We start from the raw sequence: 25982 nt of genomic DNA, 5'->3' as shown, positions 1-25982 counted from the left end.
CCGTCCGATAGATAAGTGTGTGTATATATATATATATGTCAATGTGGAGGCAAGGGCAATTAGGTATTTTGCTAACACACATTTAGAAAATGACAAAAATATTTCCCTTTACTGTAATTTCTATGATTCCAAATTTCGGACCTTTTCTTATTACTTAGATTAAATATTCTTGGTACGTTAGCTGTGGGAAACTGGAGAGAAACAGCCTTGGGGAGAGGAAAAGAGCTGAATGAAAAATCACCAAGTTAAACTGGCAGATTTGAGAATCCCTCCACCCCCAGCGCCTTCCAATAGCCAGAATTATTGTCTGAGGAAAAGGGAATGCAGAATTAGACATTTTTTAATCTAAACCAGGGACCGCTGGTCTGATCCTCACATGTACCATTCAATATGGTGCCATTTGTCACATGTGGCTTAATTTAAATTTTGATTAATTAAAATGAAATACAATGATAAATTCAGTTCCTCAGTCACATGAGCCCCATTTCAAATGCTCAAGGATCACGTGTGGCTTCCATAATGGCTGGCACTGCTAAGCTACGTGAGGGCAGAGCTTGCTTCCCTGATTCTTCCTCAGAGACCAGAATCATGTCTATTGGCAAATCTCTGCCGAAGAAATAAATTCTCTATCAGCTAATGGAACTGTATAAAACTGATTAATACTCAAATGCCTGATCAGATTCCTTAAACCTTGAGGCTTGAGTGGGTTGGTAATGGCAGCCACCACATTCTGCTCTCCATCATCTTCTCATGCCTAGTAAGATGATTTACCTCATTTCTTTTACCTGAAATTTGATGATTTTGACAAATATAGGCCACATATAATCTGCCTTGACAATGGTCATGTAGCAATCAAGAAAAGAATATCCGTTATTTACTCTACAAAATATATTCAAATGCTAACATCCATTTTAAACACCCACGTTCCTGGTATCACACAAAATGTAATGACACTGTGTAATACTCCCATGAGTGTCCTATACACGTGACCAAGCGTATACATGCGTACACCTCAAATCCCAGGCCAAAAGGCCCATTCCGAGCATGCTAGCTGGGTTCCTCCACCACTTCCGAGGATGAGGGAGGTACCAGCACACCTCTCCTTTTGCTCCCTCTCCCAGACTGTGGCTGGCTCCACAGAGCTGGTCAAGTGTAAGTATGGAGACCACAGCACTCCAGTGCAAGCTAAGCTTTGGGCGGAGGCAAACCTGGGAAGCTCCATCGGTCAGCTGGCTCGGCTCACGGACAAGTGCTCATCAGGCCTCCCCAGGCGTTCGCTAGTCTGCTCTCCCACCAGCTGGTTTCTATTCTAGTCCTGGGCCTTGGCACCTCTTCTTTCTTGGAAAGCTCACTCTTGGCTCCACCCAAATCCAAAGCTAAACAATTCCCTCTACGGACTTGGTTTCTGAAGAGGAACGTTCTTCTGTTCCTCTAGGAGTCTCACCCAACCTCTCAAAACCAATTGACACTCAATCACTCAAACCAGGAATTGTTGGAGCGAGTTGTTAAAAAATTTTACTTACACCCTTTAGAGAATATTGTATCATTTGCTGTCACTGAGATGTAGCTTTGCATTAGGGATAAGGGTGGATGGGACACTCACTACGGACCAGCCAATCAACCAGCACTGCCTAAAAATGAGAGGAGATTAGAGCTTCAACCTGAAGACCACAGACAGAACTCCTGCTGATGCAGAAATACATGGAGAGACTTCCCAGGCAAATGGGAGACTTTCATATCCTCTCAATGTGACTTTACAGAATAACTGGGGGGTTCTGATGGCTTATAAAGTTTCATGCACACACATGCACCCACCACTGGCACCTTGGAACTTCAGGTTTTTATACAGAAACAAACCAAAATATTTGAACATATCAATGTTACTTCCAATCTTTTGAAAGGGAATGCACTTGAAACTTTTCTTCCTTAATAGCTCCCTTGAGTAAATTAAGCAGAATTGCTTGCTAGCACTGTCCTTCACAATATGTCTTCAAAGCTTCCTGGGTAAGAGACAGTTTTTCTTGGTATTTAACATGTGGTAATAGCCACAGTGGTAGGCTTACACTATACAATTTCAGTCATCTTAGTCTCTAGACTATGTTGTTTGCTCACACAAGGCATTAAAAAATAACAAAATGCCTTTGGAAGGCAGAAACATTTGACTTATCCCCTCTTAGGTGCCACCTCAGTCAGTTTGCCCATGGGAAGAAGGGCCAGGAGCAGGGGTGGAATAATCTAGAAAGCTGGGAGATGACAGGATCCACCTTCACCAAGGCCTCCAGGTCTTGCCTCCCATTCTACCTATATTGCTTCTGGAGCACGTGGGAGACACCTTCAACCTCAGTTATTAGTCAACAGCCCCAATTGTTCTGCTACTCATGCGAGCAGAGAAATGGTAACAACACTACATGCCAGATCAGTATGTTTCTGAAGCTAGAGTGAGCATTTCCAGAGCATTTTAGAGTGACAAGTTCACTCCAAACCAATAGCACTGTTTGTCTCCATGCTAAGAAAGGCGTATACCAACATGTGGGGGAACACTAGGTTGTTATAGAGGTACCCAAGAGAAACAGCCTGTGCACTTCTAGACAAAGGGAACAAACGTTTGGTTATACCCAAAGATGAATCTGAAAAACAAAGACATTCCAGTGACAAGGAGGAGGGGTGACAGAAGAAGGCAGTTGTTCTGTGATGTGACAAAGGTACACTAGCTGGAGAGAAGAGAAAATTGCTGGAAATGTGAACAAGCTCCTTGCATGATCAGTTACACATGCTTTTTCAATTATGCTCCTCTCAGCCCCTTGGAAGGACCATTTTCTAGAAAGGGCCAGGGCCAGGGTCCAGTCTTCTTTTCAGCCTCCTCTAGTGTGTTGAGGAAATACCGCTCAGAAAACACCCAACTGCAAACAGAAAGCACTGCTCACAGCACACACGATAGCAGATAACCGTCCTTACTGGGAGATGGCTGAGGGGTATGTCCACCTGTCCCAGGAAGTCGTCTCGCGTCTGTTGAGAAGAGAGCAAAGAGTTAATATTCCCATTTATTCACTGAATGTCAGCATTCTTAAAATATGTTTTCTTTACAAAGAGAGATGAAGGTCTGGGGCCTGATGCTGGAGCGCAGCGGGGAGGGGGTGCAGGCAGAAGGGAGACTGGTAATGGTGAGCCCAAGGCTTCACACACCTATCTTCAGCTGCCTAAGACTCTGCAGGGTGTCTACTACCCAACGTAACAGAAACAAACCATCTCCTGGGCCCAGGGAGCAAGCGAGCAGTAAGGCAAGGGTCGCTCAGGAGCACAGGAGGCTTGGGGGCACAGCTGGCCCAGTGTAAAGAGGAGATGGTAAAAAAAAAAAGTTGGGAAAATTTCAACAAATATTTATTGATCAAGTGCTATAAACTAAAGAGCTCACTCAAAACTGAGAGTCTAGGGGAAGAATATAGAGTCTGTCTTGTTACTGCTTAATTTTGTAAGTTACTTATTGTTAAAAAAAACAAAAAAGGCTTCAACCTTTCAATCTAGCAGGTGCACTACTGCAGAATCCAAGACCACAGATTGGTTTTACTAGTTAATTTTTGGACACACTGTGCTTCTTCCTCTATCTACCACATAGCATGTATCTTTCTGATTTAAAAGAGACTTGGATGAAATTCCTTTGGAGCAGCTCCCAAGTCCTTTCAGACTCTGCGAGTCCCCTAGGAAGGCGTAACTCAGATGCAGGTCAGGGGCCTGGACCGCAGGGTGTCTCACAGGCCACGTGTACTCTGTCCTGCTGCAGGAGTGCTTGGATCATAGGCTCTGGCATTTACATGACTTGAGGTGTAAACTGGAACACAAGTTGTTACCCTCACCTAACAACATGCAGTTGCTTCTACCATATTCAAAATGCCTAAAAGCTGCAAAGTCCTTTAGATATAATTAGACCTGTCCCACAGTTAGCTTTAAGAGCCCAAAACAGAATCCAGATCTCCTAACTCCAAATCTTGGGCTCTTATTTTAACTCCTTGCTGGCTTACCATGAAGCTATCTAATTTACCGACACTATTTTTCAAATGTACTTGAAAAAGCTTCCTTCTTGCATGAAAAAAAGCAGTAGAAGGTAAGTATGAACAAAATTTATTGAAATGACTTGCTCCAGGCTTAGGGTTTCCTTTTAGGTAATTTAAAAGTTTTGGTTAACTAGAAAGCTGTTTCCCCTTAATGATGTATGAAGGATAATGAAAAATCGAAGTTACCACTGGTTGGGTGGGCACAGAGCAGGAGACTACCCCAGATCCTTATGATAAAAGTCTCCTTTCTTTTCTTAACTCTCTCTGCTACAACCCACCATGGAGATCCTCACCTAACACAAGGCTATATAAGGAGCCAATAAATGCTGTGCATTGTAACAAAAGAAGCAGTCAGCAGAAAGCCCAAAAAAGGCCACACCTACGCTGTCCTAGGAAATAGGGAACATTCTCTGTTCTCAACTTGGCTACTTTGTCACTATAAAGCTAGTGTCAAAGTCAGTTAGCTCTACTACGACAACCACAGACATGTGCTGACTACTGACCATGAGTCGTGCGTCCACCTAATGCGAGTATAGTATGGTGTTGGCACTCATCCCCTCTGCCTTCTGCTGCCAGTGCTAATGCAGTGAAGGACAAGGATGCAGATGCAACCAGCAGAAGATGGGCTTACTGGAAGCTCTTTCATAACCTGCTATCTTTGAAAGGCTACCCACCAATCGTTAACCTAAGTGCATTTTAACAAAAATTCACAGAACAGCTACATGCCCATGCTGGGTTTTTATGGGCAGATGTTAGAGACCTAAACTAATCAAATGAGGTCAGCTTTGCCCAGATACCAAAAGACAGGCGCCCGTCACTAAGGCTACATAGCAAGGCAGGCACTGTGCCCAGGCCACATCTAATCCTCACAGCAACCTACAATGGCACTGTTATTATGCCCATTTTACAAATGGGAAATCTAGAGACCAGAGAGGTGTGTGACCTCCCCAAGCTTCCCATCTGGGCAGGCTGGTTCTAGAGTCCAGGCTCCCCGCTAGGCTACTGTCCTGCATCTCCACAACCGGCAGGAAAGCCTGGCTGTGCATGGGATGCTGGCTCTGGCCCGTGTGGATAAGAAGTGGCTCTGATGATAGCACAGCTTTATGGAGTTTAAGGAGGATTTCTGTGAAAAGCCCATTTGGGGTGTCATCTTTAACACTACCTCCTGTTCTAAGTCTTCCCCTTTCCTCAAATGAAGCAGGTCACTGAGTCTGAGGCATTCATGCTCAAGATAGGGGGCTTCACTTGTATCTAAACACACTTTATCATTACATTTAAAAAACAAATTTTTTAACAGCTAAAGATGAAGCAACCTTGCCATTAAGCAGAAGGCTCTTATTTTATGGTCTACATCAAGGGGTGACTATAATAGAACTATTTTAAAAATAAAATAGCAACCAAGTGCAGAACAGCAGATGGCCAAAAGGAACTGGCTTAAACAAACGTTTCACCCATCAACAGAATATGTGAAATCCAGGTTTCAGAACATCTTACTGTTGCCAAAGCTAAAGAAATGTCAGGCAATGCCAAATATTTAGGTTAATGACATTATACTGACTTTAAAATATGTCTTCAATCCTACAGAAGAGCTCTACTAGGAGGTCAGAGGGCCTACTTTTTAAGGTCAAGATGAGAAGCTGGAGTGTCTTAAGGACATGTCAGGGTGCTGGCATAGTAACATACCCACCAGTGGGCCCCGGGCAGACAACATCTGAAGCCATTACAACGTCCTTAGGTCACTGCCACAGGATGGCATCTTGTTACAAAAATACAGTAATCAAATCAATTTTTAATAGCTGCCATTACAAAATTATCTCCATCATGTTCATTGTTAAGGGCCTACAGAAACCAAAGTACTTTCGACTCATACAGTGAACACTGGCATTTCTTGTGCTTATTTTTATAAAGTGGTAAATGCTGGCAATTTCAACCTCAGTTACCATTACCTATCACACTATTCTAGAGGCTGAAAGATGTACAGGTTAGTAACAATTATACCTGTTCCCTTCTGACAAGCCATCAAATATATTTCCAATATAATGACAATGCAAAATGGAACCCCTGAAACATGTCACATAAGGTGGAAAAAACCCCATACTCCACTACTGGAAAGGTGAAATAAATATACCAAACACTGTCTGTCTTAGTGCTTGCTCTCTGAATGATGGTTTAATTACATTCAGGAGTTGTCCCCCTGCCCCCACCTTGCCACCCCAAGAAAACTACTCCCTTTTCCATAAGAAGGAGAGGGACAAACGTGCCATGGTCATGGAGAGGCAGGCTGCTATGGTGTGTAAATGCCCCTGGAACCCGAAGCCAGCGGAGTATTACAACAGCTCCCACAGTCCCTGTGTGCACACTGGGCCAGAACTGTGTGGCACTGAGGTGGACACCAGGCCTGGCTGTCCTCACAAAATGAGATTCAGTTTCTCAAACGACACTTCCATTCAGGCAACAACACAGACTTTTGATCCTTAAGTTAGAACTGTACTTGAAGGATGTGATCTGAATCTTACTACATGCTGATGACCACAGGCTGTGGCAAGAACACGCTAGGGCTTTGCCCGTTTCCCACGGAAGCTAAAAGGGAGTGGAGGGGAACTGCATGAGCAGAAAAGCACTGGAAACAAGTTAAGGGTGCTCACAGTGAAGCCAGGGTCAGACAGGCACATCAGGAAAAGGTTCAAAAAGGACTGGTGATTCTTGGAAGGTACAATGACCCCACATAAGACTGCAGCTGTGTGTTAGGCAGTGTTCTTTAAATTGTGAGTTGCAATCTTGTTAGCAGTTCACAAGAGGCATTTCCAAGAATTAAATGTTACAAAACATTAGTGCTTCATGTGATATCTAAGTCCCATTTCAAGAAACATGTTTTAGTTACATACATACATGAATATGTGTACTGACCTGTAATCTAAACTATTTTTTGGCGCCATCATCAAAAATTCAAAAGCCAACCAACTATAGCAAGTAAAGACCACCCAAGTTCTACCAACTGCCTGAGGTTTCACCCTAGGAAGTATTCATTAGGGATTTCCAAGAAAATTATATTTAGAATTTTTTCAAGACAAATGGAGCAGCGAAGAGGAATTAGAACATCGGCTACAGAAAAAGATTTCAAGAGTAAAGATACTGTGTGGTCGTTGTACATTACAAATCAAGGTAAACTTCACCACAACTCTTAACACTAAGCCAGAAAAATAACCTCTGCTTTCCCACTAAACCATTAAATGGAACTCCCCCATCTGCTTCTTCCTTCCAAGGCATGTGGTCCCACCCTCAGGCACCACGACTGACTAGACGGGGGAAACGCATTCTCTTTTGAGAGTGACTTCGGAAGTACGCACTCTGAATTACCTAAATACTGAGTAGCTCGAGAAACTTTTATAGAAGCTTCAGACAAAATGTGACAAATACAGTTAATTTTTCAGCAGCTTATTCTCTAGAGAATCACCATAATGTCAAGATGCATTTAGTTTTAGGCGCTGTCTCATTCCTCACTAAAGCATGAAGTGAGATTTGTCGTCACATGCAAAAGAAAGGAAGACTATTCTTGTTTCTCCCTCCACTTATCATACACATGAGCCTCTGCCATGTGGACAGAATCGCTGTGGCTCATGAAGAAACAGAAACTGAGTCTGGCCTCCACCCACGTCGTGCGTTGCATGATCCAGCATTTAACCATGGCTACCTCTGGCTCTCAAGGTGAATTGTTTCAATGTAAGTTGTTGAATTGTCGAAGTTACCTTAATCAAATAGTCAAGTGGCATTCTACTAAAAATAAATAGGCACAATGATAAAATCCTCTCTGAATGCATACGTTCTTGCCCAAACAAACTTGATTTGCACCAGAACACAAAACCAAATGAAACTCAAAGATACTTTCTCGTGAAAACACATGCCATTTTCATACCGCGAGTCCCTCTGCCATTTAATTTTTAGAGGTTAGGGATGAGACCTCCCCATTCACTAAACCAGAGTAAGGTGTGACCTGGGGACATTGGCTCTTATTCATAACAACACATATGACCTCCTTGTCAACAAGATGTCAGAGCAAACTCCCTGGACTTTATAGGCTCCTGTAAAATCGTGCAGGGCAGAATTACACCATGATGCCCAAATGAAGATGATCTATTTTAAGGGACACTTTGCTTGAAATTCAGAAGACAAAACAGACCGGGTAAATAAAGCAAAGACTGCTGTGTTGGCAAAGACTGAAGAAACCAGCAATAGCAGGCTGGCTAATCCAGGAGCAGAACTGGCCCAGTACAAATGAGGCCACAAGAGGCCACTCCTCTGCAGGCTCACAGGGAGTCCCAGTTGCTGGGGGTACCCAGCTCACACCAGCCCATGACATGTGCTTGATGGCCCTCTTGCTTCTAGTGGGCGGAGGTGGCCCAAGAACACTCAGTCCTCTCCCTGCTCAAACTTAAGCATATTCCAGGCCAGGGGTCAAACGAGGGCCACAGGAATTGCAGCTTTTTGCAATAGGGGCACTTGATAATCTGAACTTCAGTTCCAATGAACTCCAAGGGTGTAAACACTGGGAAGAAACTTTGGGAACCAGACACAAACGCAGAGACAAAGGGCCCTTATGTCCCAGGGAGAGAGACTAACCAGTCCTGGGCAACAGAAATACAATGCGAGCCACGTACAGAATTTGCAAATTTCTAATACATTTATAAAGTGAAAATCAGGTGACACTATTTCTAGCAGTGTATTTTAGCTGACCCACTATATCCAAAATATCATTCCAACATGTAACCAATACACAGATTTACTGAAATGTTTACATTCTTCTTTTCACTCTAAGTCTTTGAAATCTGGTGTCTGTTTCCTCCTTACAGCACACCTCAGTTTGGACTATCCCCATTTCAGGTGCTCAGCAGCTACAGGTGGCTCATGTCTCTGCTCCGGGCAGTCACCACAGAGCACAGTAGCTGCCCCACATCAGAGGCATTTAGAGAAGCTGCTGGAATACCACAGGGGAAGTGACGGATTCTGCCAAGGGTCAAGGGCAGAGGTGACTTTATGAAGGACATCATCTTCAAGCAAGGGTCACGAAGTAGGAGTCTGCCAGGAGGATGGATGGGGACAGGAAGGGATGCTATGTGAGCAAAAGCATTAGGCTAAAGCCACGAGGTCCAGAGGAGATGGCCTGGTGGGGCCCGGGTGGAAGGTCAGTGTGGCTGAGGGGCAGGGAAGGAGGGGTGGTGCAAGGGAAGGAGGCAGGTGTGAGAGGCCCCAGGGGGCTTGGTTAGTGAGAGGCAGGCCAACGAGGGGATGAGAAGAGCACAGCAGGCAGGGAACACTGGCCAGGACTGCACTTCCGAAAGGTCCCCGCATAGCGGGAAGAATTTATCAGAGGGGAACACTCCGGATGAGAAAGCAGGCTCAGGAGAGTGTTCACTGGTCCAGCTGAGGCACCACGATGGTGCAGACCACGCAGGAAAATGGAAGGTCGGCGCTCAGGCCAAAGCTTTCTGCTCCCAGGCTCTTCCCCTCAGCGGCCGTTTGCTCACTGTGTGGCGAGGGAGTAAGGTCACGTCTTGCGAAGTCCTTGACGCATGAGGAATACTGAGGAGCCCAGACGCTGCCTATAAGGTGGCAGCAGGACAGCAGCGTGGCCGACTGGACAGTGATACAAAGTGGAGGCAGAAGACGGGGAGGACAAGGGCCACGGGGGGGAGGTACAGCCATAAACCATATGGGACGGCACTGCTATCCCACACCGGCCAGAAAGGCTGCCTGTGGACACGGGGTGTCGCCATCACACTGTGTGTCACCCTGGTGCTCATCTCCTTTATGTTCCTGTTTGTCAAGCAGTTTTCCCCTTCAGCCCAGACATGCTTAGTAACACAGATCTAGGAGACCTGACAACTGTGGATCTTTTCAGAGGAAGAAGCAGCCATAGCTTGTCACCCCCCTACAGTGTCCGGGGCCTGGCACCATGATTATGTGTTACATCTGCTTCAAAGCTGTCCTGCTGCACAAAAGCCACACAAATGGCACTCGGTTTCTCATAAGGCTACTTTATCTTTGCCAAAAAAAAAAAAAAATGCAAATGCAGAAAAACCTTAGGTATTGCTGTGATTCCTTGTGAAAGGAATGATAAATTTATTTGCAGAATGAACTAAAAACTTTTAATGAGTATAACCTGTTAAACATAAACATTCACATATATTATACTTGTAACAAAGCACACTGACCTAAGATTGAAGTTCAAAGTTAATTTATAAGGAAACTGTGCCATCGGGTTCATGTAATGACACAATGTTACTTAATTTTGTGCTTTGGATTTTATTGTACAACTCTTAATTTCTCAAGATTTCAGGATAATTTTCTCTTGAGAAGTTTTAAAATCACATTTTATGCAATTTTAATAATAGATTAAATGTATAAGTGAAGAAAAGTAAAGATACTGACAAATTCTGTACTTTCTCTTTGAACTTAGCTACCAAAGAAAGACCTTAATAACCTAACAAAATTCACAACAGACACCTTTAGTAGCCAACACTGCCAAGTTAAGGAATGATTTGAATAACAGGAAAGTGAACCTAAGTACACCATGGGCTCCATGTCATTTTTTTTTTAAATTAATTTTCCATGTCATTTTTACAGTTTGATTTCATCAACATGCTTATGGCTAAAAGCTCTCTCTCTCTCATGCATCTTAGGGCATTTGAAACTAGCAGTCTATCTCCTTGCCTGGCTGGCCAACAGTTTGAATGTGTGAAATATACTCTAGCAAGCAATGAGAGATTATATGTAACTCAGTGTGGTCTCACTCTTGGAATTTTAACGTGGTGACTCCAAACTAGAGTTTTTTAGGTTCACACATGGACAATATCTGACTTTTCGTAAGGGTTCCACGAAAACAGCTTCAAATGAGCTTTGGCATATTAAGCAGATCCTGATTAGTCTCTCTGATGCTTTGGCCACACTTGGCTGAACTCACATCTCTGGCCATTGAACTCCATCAAAGTTTGCTAGGGGAAAAGCTCCAGCCATACTTTGGTAAAGAACTTCAAAAACACAAATAATGAGCTAATGTATAGCTCACCTATCATGTGTCAGAAACTTATTAGCTGGTTAAAAAACTTGTCCAAGGTCACTGCCAGTAAGTAGTAGCCAAAATGTGAACCCCGGCAGTCCAGCTCCAGAGTCCACGCTGTTGCCACCATGACACGGAGCCTGCAACTCCACATAGATATACACAAGGGTCCGGAGGACAACAAGGAGCAGGCGCCCTTCCCCCACTCAGAAACTGCCAGTTTGTTACGCCCCAGTCTGCAGCTCACATCCCCGCAGGGTTACGCTTGCCAGACACAGTCTTGTAATCTGTCAGCTCCTAAGGAAGGTAATGTTAGCATTATTTGTTATGTGCATATTCTTGCATATGTCCTTTCCTTACCTATATCTTAACACAAAAATGAAATGAGTAAGGCTTAAGTTTGGATGAGAAACAAAATGGAGCTGAATAATTTTTATGCTTTTACTAACACCTGTACCTTTCTAAGCAGAGTTCTGCAAACTGGAGCATGCGCACCCCTAGGGATATACAAAGACTTTCCAGGGAACCTGGGCATGGACAGTTTATATAAATCATTTTCTAGGTCCTTTCCTATACCCTCTTGTCTAAATCCACTCTGCCTGAGAATGCGTCTTTGCTGCCTCTACTTTGCTAAATCACAACCTCCCCTTCTCCTGCTTTCCAGTCCAAAGAAAGGAGTGCTTCTCATCCTTCCTGAAGCTTACCATGGTGCATTATGCTGGATATAAAAACCTCTGGAGCACAAAATGAAGGGATGGTTTGAAAATGCAAAGCTTCTCAGGGACCAAAAGGAGTTGAGAGAATAGGATAGACACTATCTTGACTTCACCTAGGCAGCAGGCTCATGGAATGACCACATCTTGCCTATGTACCATCCATCTACCTAATTTTCTTGTTTACTTAAAAAACAAAGTCAGATTTTTTTAATGACAAGAAATAAGTGTGATAGAGCTGTTTCTAACAATAAGGAAATATTTTATTAATTTTATGGCAGCCATTTTCCATAAAATGAACTTTATCTGTAATCACAAGAAGAAATCCAAAGTACTGGATACTTGATGAAATATAAAGCACACATGCAATACTTAATACACTAGAAATTACATCTTTTGCAACCATCAGACTAGTAACTTGCTATTGATAAATTATGCATGTTAACTTAAAAATGCATGAGAAACAGTTCTTCAGAAATCTTTACAATGGTCACTAAGCAAACATGTTTGGAGACTACAGTTTATACCAATCTATCAAGACAACAGGCCATTAACTAGACTTTTAGAAATTTTCTCTCAAAACTCATTAAGTATTTAGAGCTCCTTTCTCCAGGGTACAAGATGTTTAGATGGTAGCAATGAAAATGAAAACTCTTCTTTCCTCATACATTATGTTGGTGAGAAAAAACAGTGTGGAAAGGAAAATTTCAAAGCTTTGTGAAAAACTAGGCAAACGATTACATGTACCTTAAGAGTAAATTCATTTAAAATAAGGAATTTGAAGGGTCAGGAGTAGTTTAATTTAAAATTCTAACAGGTGTGAACTGAAGGCCCAAGTGTGGCCTACAATCTGAGGACATACTGGGGAACAAGGCCCAACTCTTCCTCCTTCTAGTATATTCATGGCAGAGTAACATCAACAGGTACCTGAGTGAGGTCTGCCCAAGATGAGCTGCCCTGAAGTGTGGCCTTAACCAGGGGCTCTGAGAAACTGGCTGGGCAGCAGAGTCTCCTGGGATGTTCTAGGAACACTGGCACCCAGCCTCACTTGAGACAATGACATTTCTGGCAGAGGGGCTCAGACACCAGTGTGCTTTAAAAGCCCTCCACCTCACTCTCTGTGGCTAGGGCTGACAACCACTGAGTAAGCCTCTCAGCATTCCTTGCGCATAAAAGGGAAACTATAACTACCTGTTCAACTGGTACAATTACACAGATTAGCAAACTGACATTAAACTATACTGTACTCCAAGAGTACAGTATAGTTGGCTCCCTGCCTCCCCTCCCAAATCCCCTCACTTGTGTGTCTGTCCTTCCAAATGAGAACTAGCAGGACCCATTTACACGTGTGGGCAAAAATAACTACCTGGGCCCAGAATGTGGACGGGATGGGCAAGGGGGATGCACGTGGGGCTGCCTCTGTTTGGAACCCTTGCCCTCTGCCCTGATAGGGCTGGGATATTAATAGGAGTAGGACTCACAGGTGCACAAAGCATAGGGATTCATTGGTTATGGCCAAGGGCTATCTGCCTGCCACTCTAATACTGGGGTTAAAAAGACAACTCCTATTTCAAAATAGAATCAGAGAATGTGATCCTTAGGAGGGACCTCAAAGTCATTCAGTGCAACAGACATCTGAGCCTTTTCTCTCTATCATCCCACTCAAGTGGCTGCTCCCCCTGCCTGGCTGTGGACATCAGTGACGGGGAGCTCACTATCTCCTGGTCAGTAGAAAGGGTATAGGTTTTGGGTGCATATGCACCCAGTTTAAAATCCCACGTCTACCTAGAAGTAGCTGAATAACCAAAGGCAAGTTTCTTAATCACCACCAAAGGTTAATCTTCTCATTCGTAAAATGGGGAATAAAACAACTTCATCTTGCATAGTCACTGGATATTAAATGGGCAATTACATCCAATAAATGTTATTCCTAACCCAAGGTTTCCCAGCCTCAGCCCCCCTGGCATTTGGGGCTAGGTAATTCTTTGTGGTAGGGGACTGTCTATTCTCTGCCATGCACGGTTTGTAGAAGTACCTCTGGCTTTTACTCCACAACATGCAGTGGCAATTCCCTTCCCCCACTGTGACATCCAGAAATGTCTCCAAATGTCAAATGTCCTGGGTTGGGGGGGTACAGAACTGCCCCTAGTTGAGAACCACTGTCCAATTCTGCTTCCCTTCCCTATACTCTAAGGCGTTCTAGCCATCCTGGGGCACCTCTGTAAGAGCGGTCTGGTTATCTAGGTTCATTTTCTTTAACTCTTACCCCTGTTGAAGCACCAGGGAAGGTAGAGGAACTTAAGTTTCTAAAACTAGAAAGTGGCAAGCTGTGGTTTGGAACAGAGTCTCTCTGATTCCAATGCTTACATATGTTTCTATGATACTGTGTTATTTCTTATGGGCTAATCTCTCTGCACAGGGATGGGACAGATTAATCAGTTATTTGAAGAAACTTGTTATGTGCTTATCCTCCAGCTGGTTTCTCTTATACCTCCTAGAGTACTAGAGGGGAGAGAGAGAGAGAGAGAGAGAGAGAGAGAGAGAGAGAGAGAGAGAGAGAGAGAGAGACAGGGAGGGAGAGATAGGTCTATCAGCAAAGCTATGTACACCTAATACCTATTTCCTCATTAATGGGTAAAACAGGGAGTGTGACATAGTTCACTATCTGGCTGCTGGAAAAATTCCCAAGAAGCTGAGGCTGAGCTCCTTGGCTGAGTTGTGTTTAAAATTAACAGCAAAAGCTAAGCAGTGAGTTATCAGGAAGGAACTGAAGCTTTGTTTCCAGAACCAGGGCTCTAACTGGGAACTTACAATGGGGCTGGCATCAAAGCCAGGAAGGCCTAGGAATACGGGAGACAGCACGTGAGCATACTACAGACAAAACTCACAGAGGAGAAAAACGCCCAATACTCCCTTCATGTCACATCGAAAGTTATGAACAATCAAACCACCAAAGACAGAACTACCACCATACCAGGCACCAAACTTAAGTCTTTACCGATGCTAAACCTGCAGAAGAAAGTTGGGACTTGTTCTAAGAATCACTGGGGACTGCCATTCAAGCGCCTGAGCATATCCCCGCCATGCATAAAACCCACCAGTGCTGGAACAGGGATGGGGCTGGCAAGGCCCTAAGGGCAGGGCTGCCCAATGCTGAGAGCAAGTGCTTATATTCTGAACCCTAGATGCCTCTCTTGCCCCACCTCAGCCCCTGCCCTGAATCCCAAATTTGTTGCACTGTCCTCCCAGCATGAGTGACTCAAACAAGGGTGGGGGGTACTGTCTTTGAGAAGCACACAGTCCAGGTGCATGTGCTCTAAATCACAGGTATGGGTCTGGAAAAGAAGCCCCAGAGGCCTGGGGACCAGCCCCCTGGGTGCTAGTCCTGTTCAGGAGGTAACTTAGCTTGGAAGACCTTGGGCACTAAGTCTTCCCAGGACCAGGTTCCTCACATGGAAATGCACCTCCTATCTCATAAACTGTCACACAATTCAACACCAGTGAAGGAGGAAGGCATGTGTAAGCTACTACTGAATGTTACTGAACTACTATTAGTGAATATTTCAAATTGAGAGTTGACAAGTGGAAGTAGTGGGGCCCCTGTCAATCCTGGCCAACTGGAAAGCAAACAGCTTTTTTCAGAAGCTCGGTGGTTCAGTCTGGTCTCCCATCAGAAAGCTTTTCCTATTTTTCTACTTCCTACTGCCAAGAGGGCAGCATGAACAGTTTGAGAAGTTCTGAGGCAAAACACATCAAAGAGCTGTAAAAGCGGAACGGGCTATTATAAAGTTAATTATCCCTTAAAAAATAAACACGTGAAAATAAAACGAAATGTTAAAGACCAAGATGGAAGGCTTAAGTAAGACCAAAAAGCTGGGACGAAGCTTAGAAATGGCCTCTTTGTCATCTGTCTTTTAAAAAAATTAATCTGTTGTGAGGCTATTCACCGACTTACAAAGAAGTTACATGTAAGAGTCCATTTTCACATCCACTGTTTGCCTGGAACATTAAACCTGTCATCCTGGAGAAAACTGCATCATAAATAGTAATCCTAGGCCAGACTCCGAAAGCCAATATAATCTATGGGAAGCAGCCCCAACATGCCAGCTTCAGCTGTGCTCTACGGCCATGCCAAGCTACCCAGCAAACACCTCCGAGGAGCTGCGGCCACAAGGGGCCACGGCAGCTCCTCAGCGACATCATCGCACTGCTACCCCCCAACAGCACGACCGCTGGCACCTCTGCGGGTCACCTGCCAACAGCAGGGGATGGGGCAGTGACCAACAGTAGAGGTGAGTCACCTCTGGAGTTGGGTCTGGAGTTCTAGGTCATCCTAAATGTTAGTAAGAAATCTACATTCACCTCCGTGGTATTTCCATGGCTTATTTTAACATAAGAGTTAAAAGTTTCCCATAAAAATCTTTAAGTGAAACTAAGGTTTCAGGAATATCCGTCATGTTTTCACCTTGTGATCTGCAGACAGCAGCTTGAGAAGCACAGGCTGCCCCATCAGCCGCAGGGACCCTGGAGGATTGTTCAGCAGCTCCCATTCTCTCTCTCTGACCTCAAGCCAGCTCCCCAACAGGTCTGGGCATCTCAAAGAGGGAATGCTGTCTATGACCCAATGCATTATTGTGGAACTGTGAAAATAGCATGGGCAAAACTAGCACAAGACACTGACTAAAGGAGCTGCCTGACAAGTAAGTTAAATTGTGGTCCTACAGTTGTACATCCCCAGAGTCACAACCGGAGACTGTCCCCGTGAGCTGCTCCATGAGCTGTACGAAGTCTACACAGAAAGGGCACATGACAATTTCATTACATTCCCACCTAGTTCCTAATGACCGTACTGATCAAAGCATCTGATTTCTTTTAAACTTGCAATGACCACATTCGTGGGCTAAATATTAATTACTGGAATATGGGGGTTAGTGTTAGTCTGCAACAACGGCCCAGGAGTTCAAATACTCTCAGTTAAACAAAGTACACACTTCAATGAATTTTAAATTGCCACTTTTATTTACCCATCTGAGCTTAACTAGGGCCCTCACTCACCATGGAAACCAAGGAGAATCACTTAAACTTTCTGTGCCTTATTATCTTTATTATAAAATATGATGGCGGGGAGGGGGGGAGCATGTTAAGACTCAGTAACCCGAAGATTCTTTATATGTGTACAATTCTCAGAACTATGAGATAAAACTTCCCTATAATTTGCTTTTGCCCATAGTGTCAATCTGGGACAAAATATTAACTTAAAATTTTCTATAATAATCTGTAAATCAAGCTATATACACACCTACTTCCAATTTAGAAACTGAAAGAAAAACCTAGCGAAGGAGACAGTCACACTGCACAAACCTTGCCCACCAGACCAGCCACTTACTAGTGGGGATCCCCATGTCTGACTCAGCCTGACATGTCCTGGAATTCAATCATATTCATTGCACTGACCAGAGTAGAAGCCGTTTGGACTACCATGTCCACAAAACAACAGAGTATGACGTGCACAGACAGAATTCCTTCCTCCTCCTTCCTGGATGACTCTGAGAGGCGGCTCTGAGCAAGTGTGGCTTGTCGTCTGCCTTTAGTTCCATTCCCAGCCCTGCACCTTATTGTGGTGATCTGATGCAGTTACAGCATGTCTCAGCCTCAGTTTCCTCATGTGAGAAGTAGGGATGATACCACCACTGAGAGACGGTTGTGAGGATGAGAAATCACTTCTGTATGAAAGAACCTCAGGGAGGGGCATCTGATGCATCAGGAGCATGGGATGGGACGTGCTGTTAAACCCAAATGCATTTCTCAAGGATACAATGTGCAGTAGCAACTTCGACCTAAGCGGGGGGGAGTAACCCTTCTAAATGTATGCACGACACAATTCATTCTAAGCCATAAATCAACAACAGCAATTAGTATATAAGGGACACTCACTCTGTGTCCAGCACATTCTAAGTGCTTCACATAACTCATCTCCCTTAATCCTCCTAACAACTGTGACGCAGACGAGAAAACCAAAGCACAGAGGGGCTAAGTCATCTGTCCCGGGTCAGAGAGCTGGTACGTAGTACAGCCAACGTCTGAAAACCTACCCAACACAGATAGTCCTTGAATAGTCACGTAGGCTTGGCTGCCCATATTCAAAGTAAAACCCCAATTCTCATGTCTCTTCATTTTTGCTGAATAAAATCTTATCCAAATGCTAGCACATCCCTGACCATTCCTTCAGGAACTAGACTGTGGGACATGTGGCAGATTATAAATGGACCATTTAATTACATTTGAGAATAAATTACAAATGTGAGCCTTACTTGGGATGCCACCTTGAAAAAAACTGAGGAGAGTTAACTATAAGACTTAAGAACACTACAGATGGGTTTCTGAACACTCCACTACCCTAATCTCAATTTAACTCTAAAAAGGGCCAGTGTAGGGGAGGAGACTGCTGATCTATTTATTGATGACCTGTAACCTAATTATGTCTGTTTCCGGCCCTATCTGTCACAGCTGTCAATGTATGGTTCAGTGGGGTCTTACCCACAGAAAATAATTCTGAAGCCACAGTGGTGGAGATTCGTTTCAGAGTTAGGTTTTCAAAAACTGATCAAGACACTTTTAATTTAAACAAAGATGCTGAAAATTGTTTTGCTTCATTAGCATGTACTATATTTTTCTTTTTTAGGCATCCATCTGTTGGAAAAAAACAATCTATCTTGTTGTCTAGCGGCCAAGAAATCTATCAGTTATTCCTTCCATTCGGGCTCAGCCTATGCCTTCCTCCCTGCAAAGGGAGACAAAAGACGACACTTGGACAAAGGCACTGACGTGGCACCTCCTAGTCGCTTACCACATGGGATGCATGTGGCATGTGAACAATGAGCAGCTCTGTATAGCAGGAATCTTTTATATTCTTGAAGTAAGAATTTCAAGAAACCAGAACCCTAAACTCCAGAACAGTTATTGTTCAAACCAGACCCAACTGCGTTCAACCACATGCTTTCTGCAGCCTTTTCACAGTGTGTGTGTGTGTGTGTGTGTGTGTGCACACACGCACATGACAGTTTAGAAGTGGAGGAATGCAAGCATTCCAGTGGTTTCATTAAACATGAATTCAGAAGGCGACTATTATCATTAAGTGGAATGGCCACCAAATTCTCCGTCATGGCACAAATCCTTATTAGCTACAGTCTGCAACTTAACCGTTTATTTATTTATTTTTGATTTTTACCAGGGGAAACATGCTGTGCTGCAATTTAAGAAGTCCAGGGAACAAAAATATAGGGAGACATTGTCATGTAAAAATGTAATTTAGAAGCTTGGTTTACATCCTGGGTGTAATGGGATCTCAAAGTATGTTCAATTTGTCATCATGTGTTTGTCAGAAAGGACCAGACAGTGCTTGATTACAGAGGGCTGTGTGCTGAAAAGAGCCAGGACACTTAGCCAGCCCAAGGACTTTTTTTCTTGTAAGGAAAAAAGGGGAGAGAAAAGGGAAAGACAAACTTAAGGCAATGTTCTAAACAGTCATGCATTATCTCAGTTAATCATCCCAACAACCCTGGGGTAGGGATCATTATTGGCCCAATTCTAAAGATGAGAAAAGTGTGGCTTAGAATGGTTAAGTAACCTGCTCAAGTCATTCTGTAAGCAGGGCCAGGATCCAGGTACTGAGAGAGCCCCAAGAAGTCAGGCTTGTCTCATCTTCCTATGTTGCCACTATAGATTTAGTTAAGATCACCAGGGTCCCAGAGACCGACTGAACACCAGGCAACCCTGGACTCCTATCAAGATGCATTACACACAAAAATTCAGGTTCCCTTAAAATATAAAATTAGTTTTTTTCCTTTAAAGAGATAATTCCATAGTTTTCACTATGATATGTGTTCGTTCATGTACACAGATCGAGCTAAGATAAATACAAATTACCTAAAATGATATACCATGATATTGTATGTAACAGATTGATCCTACTCTAAACTGAAGCTTCCTTGATCTTATTTTTACTTGGTATCACTGATTTCCAGTACTTGTTAGCATGGAGGCATGATCTTTGATTGTTTCTCGTCAAGAAGAAAACCGGAGAGTGCAGAGCACAAGGGGCAGGTGCACTCGCAGAAGGCAGAGCTGGGGAAACACCCCGAGGTGGCGGGAAACAGCGGAGGGTGAACAGTTAGGTGGAGGGTGGGGCGTGATCATCTCCTAAATCTCTCCTGGGTCAATGTGCCAGCACACACAGCCATACGTGCCAAGCATGCAGTCTCAGGGGCTCGGACCATCGCTGCTGGTGCCACTTGTTGGCTCTCAGGATCTAACATAACCTTTTCCTTATGACTCACTTTATACGCACATTTCTCTTCCAGCAAAATCACAAACTTCCTGGAGGGAGACACAGTTTTATGTACCTTTGTATCTCCCACAGTGCTTAGCTTACAGCACTAACACATGATATATTCTCAATAATCACTCAGTTTAATTTCAGAGTAAAATGACCCCTGCAGGACAGAACCTGAATTCTTCAGCTCTCTGTAAGCCGTCCCAGTTGTTGAACTGCTAGGTGGAATAATGGCCTACAAAGAGGTCAGGTTCTAATCCCTAGAACCTGTAAATGTGACCTAACATGGAAAAAGGTTTGCAGATGTGACTAAATGAAGGATTTTGAGATGAAAAGATTATCCTGGCAAACTCTAAATGGAATAGCAAGCATCCTTATAAGAGAAATGCAGAAGATTCGGCATGGAGAGAAGAGGACGCAGCAATGTGACTGACCATGGATTCAGAGACTGGAGGGATGTGGCCACACGTTAAGGGATGCTGGCAGCCAGGAGAAGCTGCAGGAGGCAAGGGACAGATTCTCTCCTGTAGCCTCTGGAGGGAATATGGCCCAGCTGACATCCTGACTGCAGCCCAGTAATACTGATTTTGAACTTCTGGCCTCCAGAATTCTAAGAGAATAAATTGCTGTGTTTTGAAGCCAAGTTGTAGTAATTGGTTAACAGCAGCCATAGGAAACTCATTCATGGGCAAAGCCCAATCAAAAAACATGTTTCAGGAGGAAAAGAAGAGAAGTGGAGGTCTAGGAGATGCCTCACCGTTGGTCAACCAGGATGTTCTTGGTGTGAATCTAGCAGAGATGCAACTGCCTGGGGCATCCTGTTCTTACTCAAAGACCTTCCCGACCTACAGTGTTTTGAGGTTCTATATAAACCTTGGATTAACCGTCCAAGTGTAAGAAGGTTATTCCTGAGCCAAACTCAATCTGTAAAAGAGATCAGGACACTGTCTGAGGGTCTGCCTCCAACATTATTTTATAACTGACGGATTCATTACTCAGGTTGAGATGCAGAGAAAATAAACATCCCCAAACCTGCCCATGCTTTTGGTCTGTGTTCATACACGAGCACAAAGACATAAGCAAAAATGAAATACCTTTCCATTGCAGACCCCATTTAAAAGGCTGTTTAAAACAACAATTTTCCCCCATGTGAATGGCCCCCAACCCTGTGAGTTCCCCTTTAGGGATGTGGACTGAGCGCCCCTCGTGAACGCCCAGAGCTGGGTTCTCTCAGGCTGCTTCTCCCACTGCTGGGCTTACAGGTAATGGCCAGGTGGCTTATTCCATCTAGTTTCTTAAATTGGTATATTATATCCCAGGTAAGAGGAGATAACTTGGGTTGCCTCTTTCTAAATAAGCAGGGATGTAGGGGTGTGTGTGTGTGTGGTCTGAAAAAGAGGAGGGAAGGAGAAATCAAGTACATTTTATCTGGGCCACTACCAACTGCCAGCAAGTGTTCACTGTATCCACAGGAAAAAATCCCTGAAAATACCTGTCTCACATGGGAACAATTACTAACGGCAAACTGTTTCTCCTGACTTCGTTTCACCCAACCACGCTTCAGTTTTAAAACTTGATGTTAGAAAGGCTTACTGGAAAATATCCAACAGAAAAATTAGTGCTGTCTTGTACTAGAGGGTACCACAGGCAAAAATCCATTCATTCATTGTATGCCAGTAAACTGGCGCAGTGTGGAAATTAGACTCAGTTATACTCATGGCTCAGAAAATAGCCAATTGACCTGGAATCAGACAAATTAAATTAAATCCATTTAAAAATGGAACCTTGGTGCTGGATTTAGTGCACCATACTCTAATTTCAACATTAAAATATTAGTCACCAATTGCAAAATGGGCTCACCACTTTCCAGTTCTCCCTCTGTCCTAGACATAGAGAAAAATGATTTCCCACCCTCAGGCGGTCAGGTATAGTTGTATTACTAATTTTGGCCAATGCACTTTGAGAAGGGGTGCTAAGTGTCACCTCCAAGTTAAGGCTGTGAAAAGTTCATGTCAACTGTCAGCCGATCGGGGTCTCTGTGTGACCAAGTAGAGCAGAATGCCTGCTGACTTGAGTTGGCATGTAGCAGGAGTGAGAAATAAACCTTTGGTGTGTTAAACCATTAAGATTTGGGGGTATCCTAATACTATCTCCTCTTTTTCCATGACCACTGTGAGGGGGTTACTAAGGGGACATCCAGTGGAAAAACAGGGTACCACTTTGTGGGCAGAGGACAGGTCTCTATGGGACAGAATGAAGTTTCTTTTCACCAAAGACACCAGCTACCCTGTTAGTCCCCCTTCCAGCAGCACTAATCCTGTGCTTCAAAGTCACGTTAATGTATTTTCTCCCTCTAAATCATAAAAGGCATTGCTGAGATTCTTTTCTTACACATCATTTCTAATAATGTTGCTTCACATAAACACTATTTTCATATGCAACAAGATAAGGGATTACCTATCTATTTTTAGATGTTCTCCCAGCTCTGGGCCTGGCCAACGCTGTTTCTATACATCTGGAGTAGCCCCAAGCTGATCACGGTTTCACATCTGCCAACGTGGGGTTTTGTCAGCAGCAGCAGGGCAGGATGCAGCTGACAGCAAGGATCTATTTTATCCTGTGCGCTTATGAAGGCCAGTGAAACAATGAGTCTGGATCTACTTTACAACAAATACTGTGCACTAATAAGATTAGCCAAAGAAACGTGGTCACTATACTTTCCTACTGAACTTCCCGATTACTAAACTGCACAACAAATGGCTGGTAGGTTAGTCATTTCTTTGCCTATTCATCCATTCACTCATTCACTCAACAAATAAATACTTATTATGACTGTTTAGTGCTAATATGTAACAGGCTTTGAGTCTACAATATTCACTTATTAAATGTCTGATCACTGGATAGCTGGCAGTTATGCATATTTTGTTTTAATAGTACAAACAGGTGGATATCAAATACGTCACTTTCATTTGTTACATGGGAACCTGTTGGATAAGGAATGAAGTTCCTGAAAGACAACGGGATTAATTTTACTAAGGAAAGGATGAATTATCAATGGTACACAATGCTGGGGTGGAACCTCAAGGTTTGAGAGCAATTGAGGTAGAATATGAAAACTTACAAAGAATCATACAGATATTCATATTCAGCATGACAGATTTCAAGGGATTTTTTAACTCTGGTAAAATCCACAGAAGACATTCTCCTGCCTCGGACACTAAAGACACTCAATAAATACTTGGGGTGGTCAGGTGTCAAGTGGCGGCTTCCTTCCCTTAGTACTGAAGGCTTCCTTGCTCAGTTGCTATCACCAGCAGCTACTGCAGCTAGAGGAATGGGCCTCGGAGGGCATGCGGTCGACTCATCTTACACCTCGAGAGGCATGCTCTTGGCACGCTGTGTACAACACACACTTCTGTTCATAACCTTATTTTAAAAGCTCTTTAAAAAGCAGATTCTGGTAATCAAAATATCAAGAATTCAATAAATGGAATGCTCTGGCTCCTTGGTTCTCAACCCTTTTTCCTATCTAGACATGAGTCTTATTGGCCCTGCACCCCAAGAATATCCATGAAGAGCCAGGGTCATTGGCAGTCCGCTGAGACAGGAAGCTGACTATTCCTCCCTCCTGCTGCCCCTCAGCAGCACCTTTGGAGATGTCGCTGAGAATGATCGGAGCAAAACCCCTGAGTCTGATATATTTATATACAAAGTAATAGTATGTCAACATTACCAATCTGTTATCAAATTTACTCAGGAAAACTGTTCATGATTGACCTAGGACCCTCCTTGCTGCCCCAATGTAGGTCATTCATTCCATTCATTCATTCGTTTGTACAACTAGATAAATGAATAGGTGGATTAACTTAGTGGTACTGCAGTAGAAATGTTTCAATTCTTAGAATAAAATAGCAAACACTTCACATTGTAACTATACCTAAACCCAGGACAGGGTGCCTAATTACAGACCTTTTCTCCTCTCTGTCCTTACTTTTATACCTCAGGATGTGTGGTGTGAGGAATCAAGCTGAATCTATACTGAGAACATGGTGTAACTGCAACACTTTCTCTACTTGTGTTTTCTAAATGGAGAGGGTATAGACCATTAGTTAGCTGCATTTCAGGTTTTTGGTAGCAAGTTAGTGCTATTTATTTAGACTGCAGAGAAACTTATACAGTGAATGTTCAAGGTTTAAAACACATTTTCACTGGAACCTCAATAAAAACAAACAAAAAACCTCAATGGTGTTGCTGGTATGTATTTAGTCAGCATCTACTATAAAATTTTAGAAATGAAGTCAATATTTAATCAAAACTTCTCTTGTATTTTGCAAAAAGCAAATCAAAGGTCTTAGACAACACATTAAAGTATAAAACATAGTTAAATCACTCATTTTCTTTCCTTCCCTAAAGAACAAAATTGTCATAAAACTATTACTAAATTATGTCGAAGCTCACCTCACAGCCTTCCATAAACTGACACTATCTCCACAGTTTATTGCTTTTACACTTTTATTTTACAGCATGACAATTTATAGGAAGGTTTCCTTCAACTAGAGTACTCACAATTATTCACATTTTTATTTGAGGCACAAACAAAAACATTCTGCAATCAAAAGAAAGACAATCCGTCCTTTTCAGCAGACGGTCTCTTTCCGTGTGTGGTTTGGCAGACAGATCTGTGTTCTCTTTTGTTTGTGATACTTAAGGTGTGTTCCTGTGTTTCTCACAATGAACCTTGAAATAAGAAGTAATGTGAGCTTTCTGCACAGACTACTGTTACATTTTTCTTAGCCAGTAGAAGAACAGCAAGATTTCAGTGAAAACTACTGGGTGGGCAAATTAGTCAGGCACGAATTAGCAAAGTTCTACTGTAATTTGATTTTAAAGCTTATTTCCTTGTAACATTCAAGATCATGCTCAGCTGTAAATGAATCTAGAGTATGAACTAGGCACATGATTTTCATTATTGCCTTTTCCCCCTAATGGTTCTAAGAGAATGCTCTCTACCATCTGTGTTATAGAGTGAATGAGCTCTAGCCTTAGTTCACTCGTTGTTCTTCTAAGCAAAACACAGGCATTGTGCACACTGACAACTTATAAACAGATACCAGAATTAAAACCCTAACACAATGACACAGAACTGTCTATCAGGTTTGATGCTTTCTATTTGACAGAACATAAGATGTATAAGGGAGTGAATGGAAATATGCATTACAGAACTCTTTCAGACCTCATTTCGCAAAAAGATGGATATATCAAAGATTTACAGGTAGCCTGAGTACATGAAAAGCAGTGTGAATGGGGGTTAAGATGCTGCTATGTAAAGTCAGAATTACTTCAATTTGTTCATAAATGTCTTGTACAGAAGTGAACTCATGATTTTGAGGACAAATGTCACCTTGCAGGCTGATGGTCCCCTCTTGGACACCTACCATAATTCTATGTTCAGAACTCCATGACGGGGAAGCACATCCTAGAAGAGAAATGGTGTGGCCTACTTTCTTTTTGTGGATTTATTTTACATGAACTCATTTCAGATCCGTATTTTAAACACAATCACTGACCAAAGTTTGTCTTCTGTCTGTCTAAGGCAAGCATGCAGTTGCCTCAATTCTTTGGCAGTGGGCTAGCAGAAATAAATGAGACTGGCATTTCATGCTGGGATAAGAGCTGCCTTTTTGATCATATAGATCTTTAGTAATAAGTTCCTTCATATTTGTACAGGATAAAGTTAAACGAGGCCAAAGTTAAACTTAAACCATGTCAAACCATTAGAGTCAATAAAAAAGTTAAAAAAGTGCTTTCGAATAGCTCTTCTAAGTTCCTCAATT

At 43.1% G+C, this 25982-nt stretch overlaps 1 protein-coding gene across 11 annotated transcripts in view; it reads right to left on the bottom strand.

The window, feature by feature from the left end:
• NEDD4L (NEDD4 like E3 ubiquitin protein ligase) overlaps nucleotides 1-25982 on the bottom strand; it is a 322004-nt gene that overhangs the window by 70722 nt on the left and 225300 nt on the right. For all 11 annotated transcript variants that reach the window (XM_036876834.2, XM_036876837.2, XM_036876838.2 and 8 more), the window contains one exon: nucleotides 2956-3006. In XM_036876834.2, the coding sequence (XP_036732729.1) occupies nucleotides 2956-3006 (51 nt within the window). The remainder of the gene's footprint in view (nucleotides 1-2955; nucleotides 3007-25982) is intronic.

This window comes from Manis pentadactyla, chromosome 6 (assembly GCF_030020395.1).
Source record: "Manis pentadactyla isolate mManPen7 chromosome 6, mManPen7.hap1, whole genome shotgun sequence".
Taxonomy (NCBI): domain Eukaryota; kingdom Metazoa; phylum Chordata; class Mammalia; order Pholidota; family Manidae; genus Manis; species Manis pentadactyla.
Note: the sequence above shows the minus strand (reverse complement) of the source record. Positions and strands in the feature narration are given on the sequence as shown.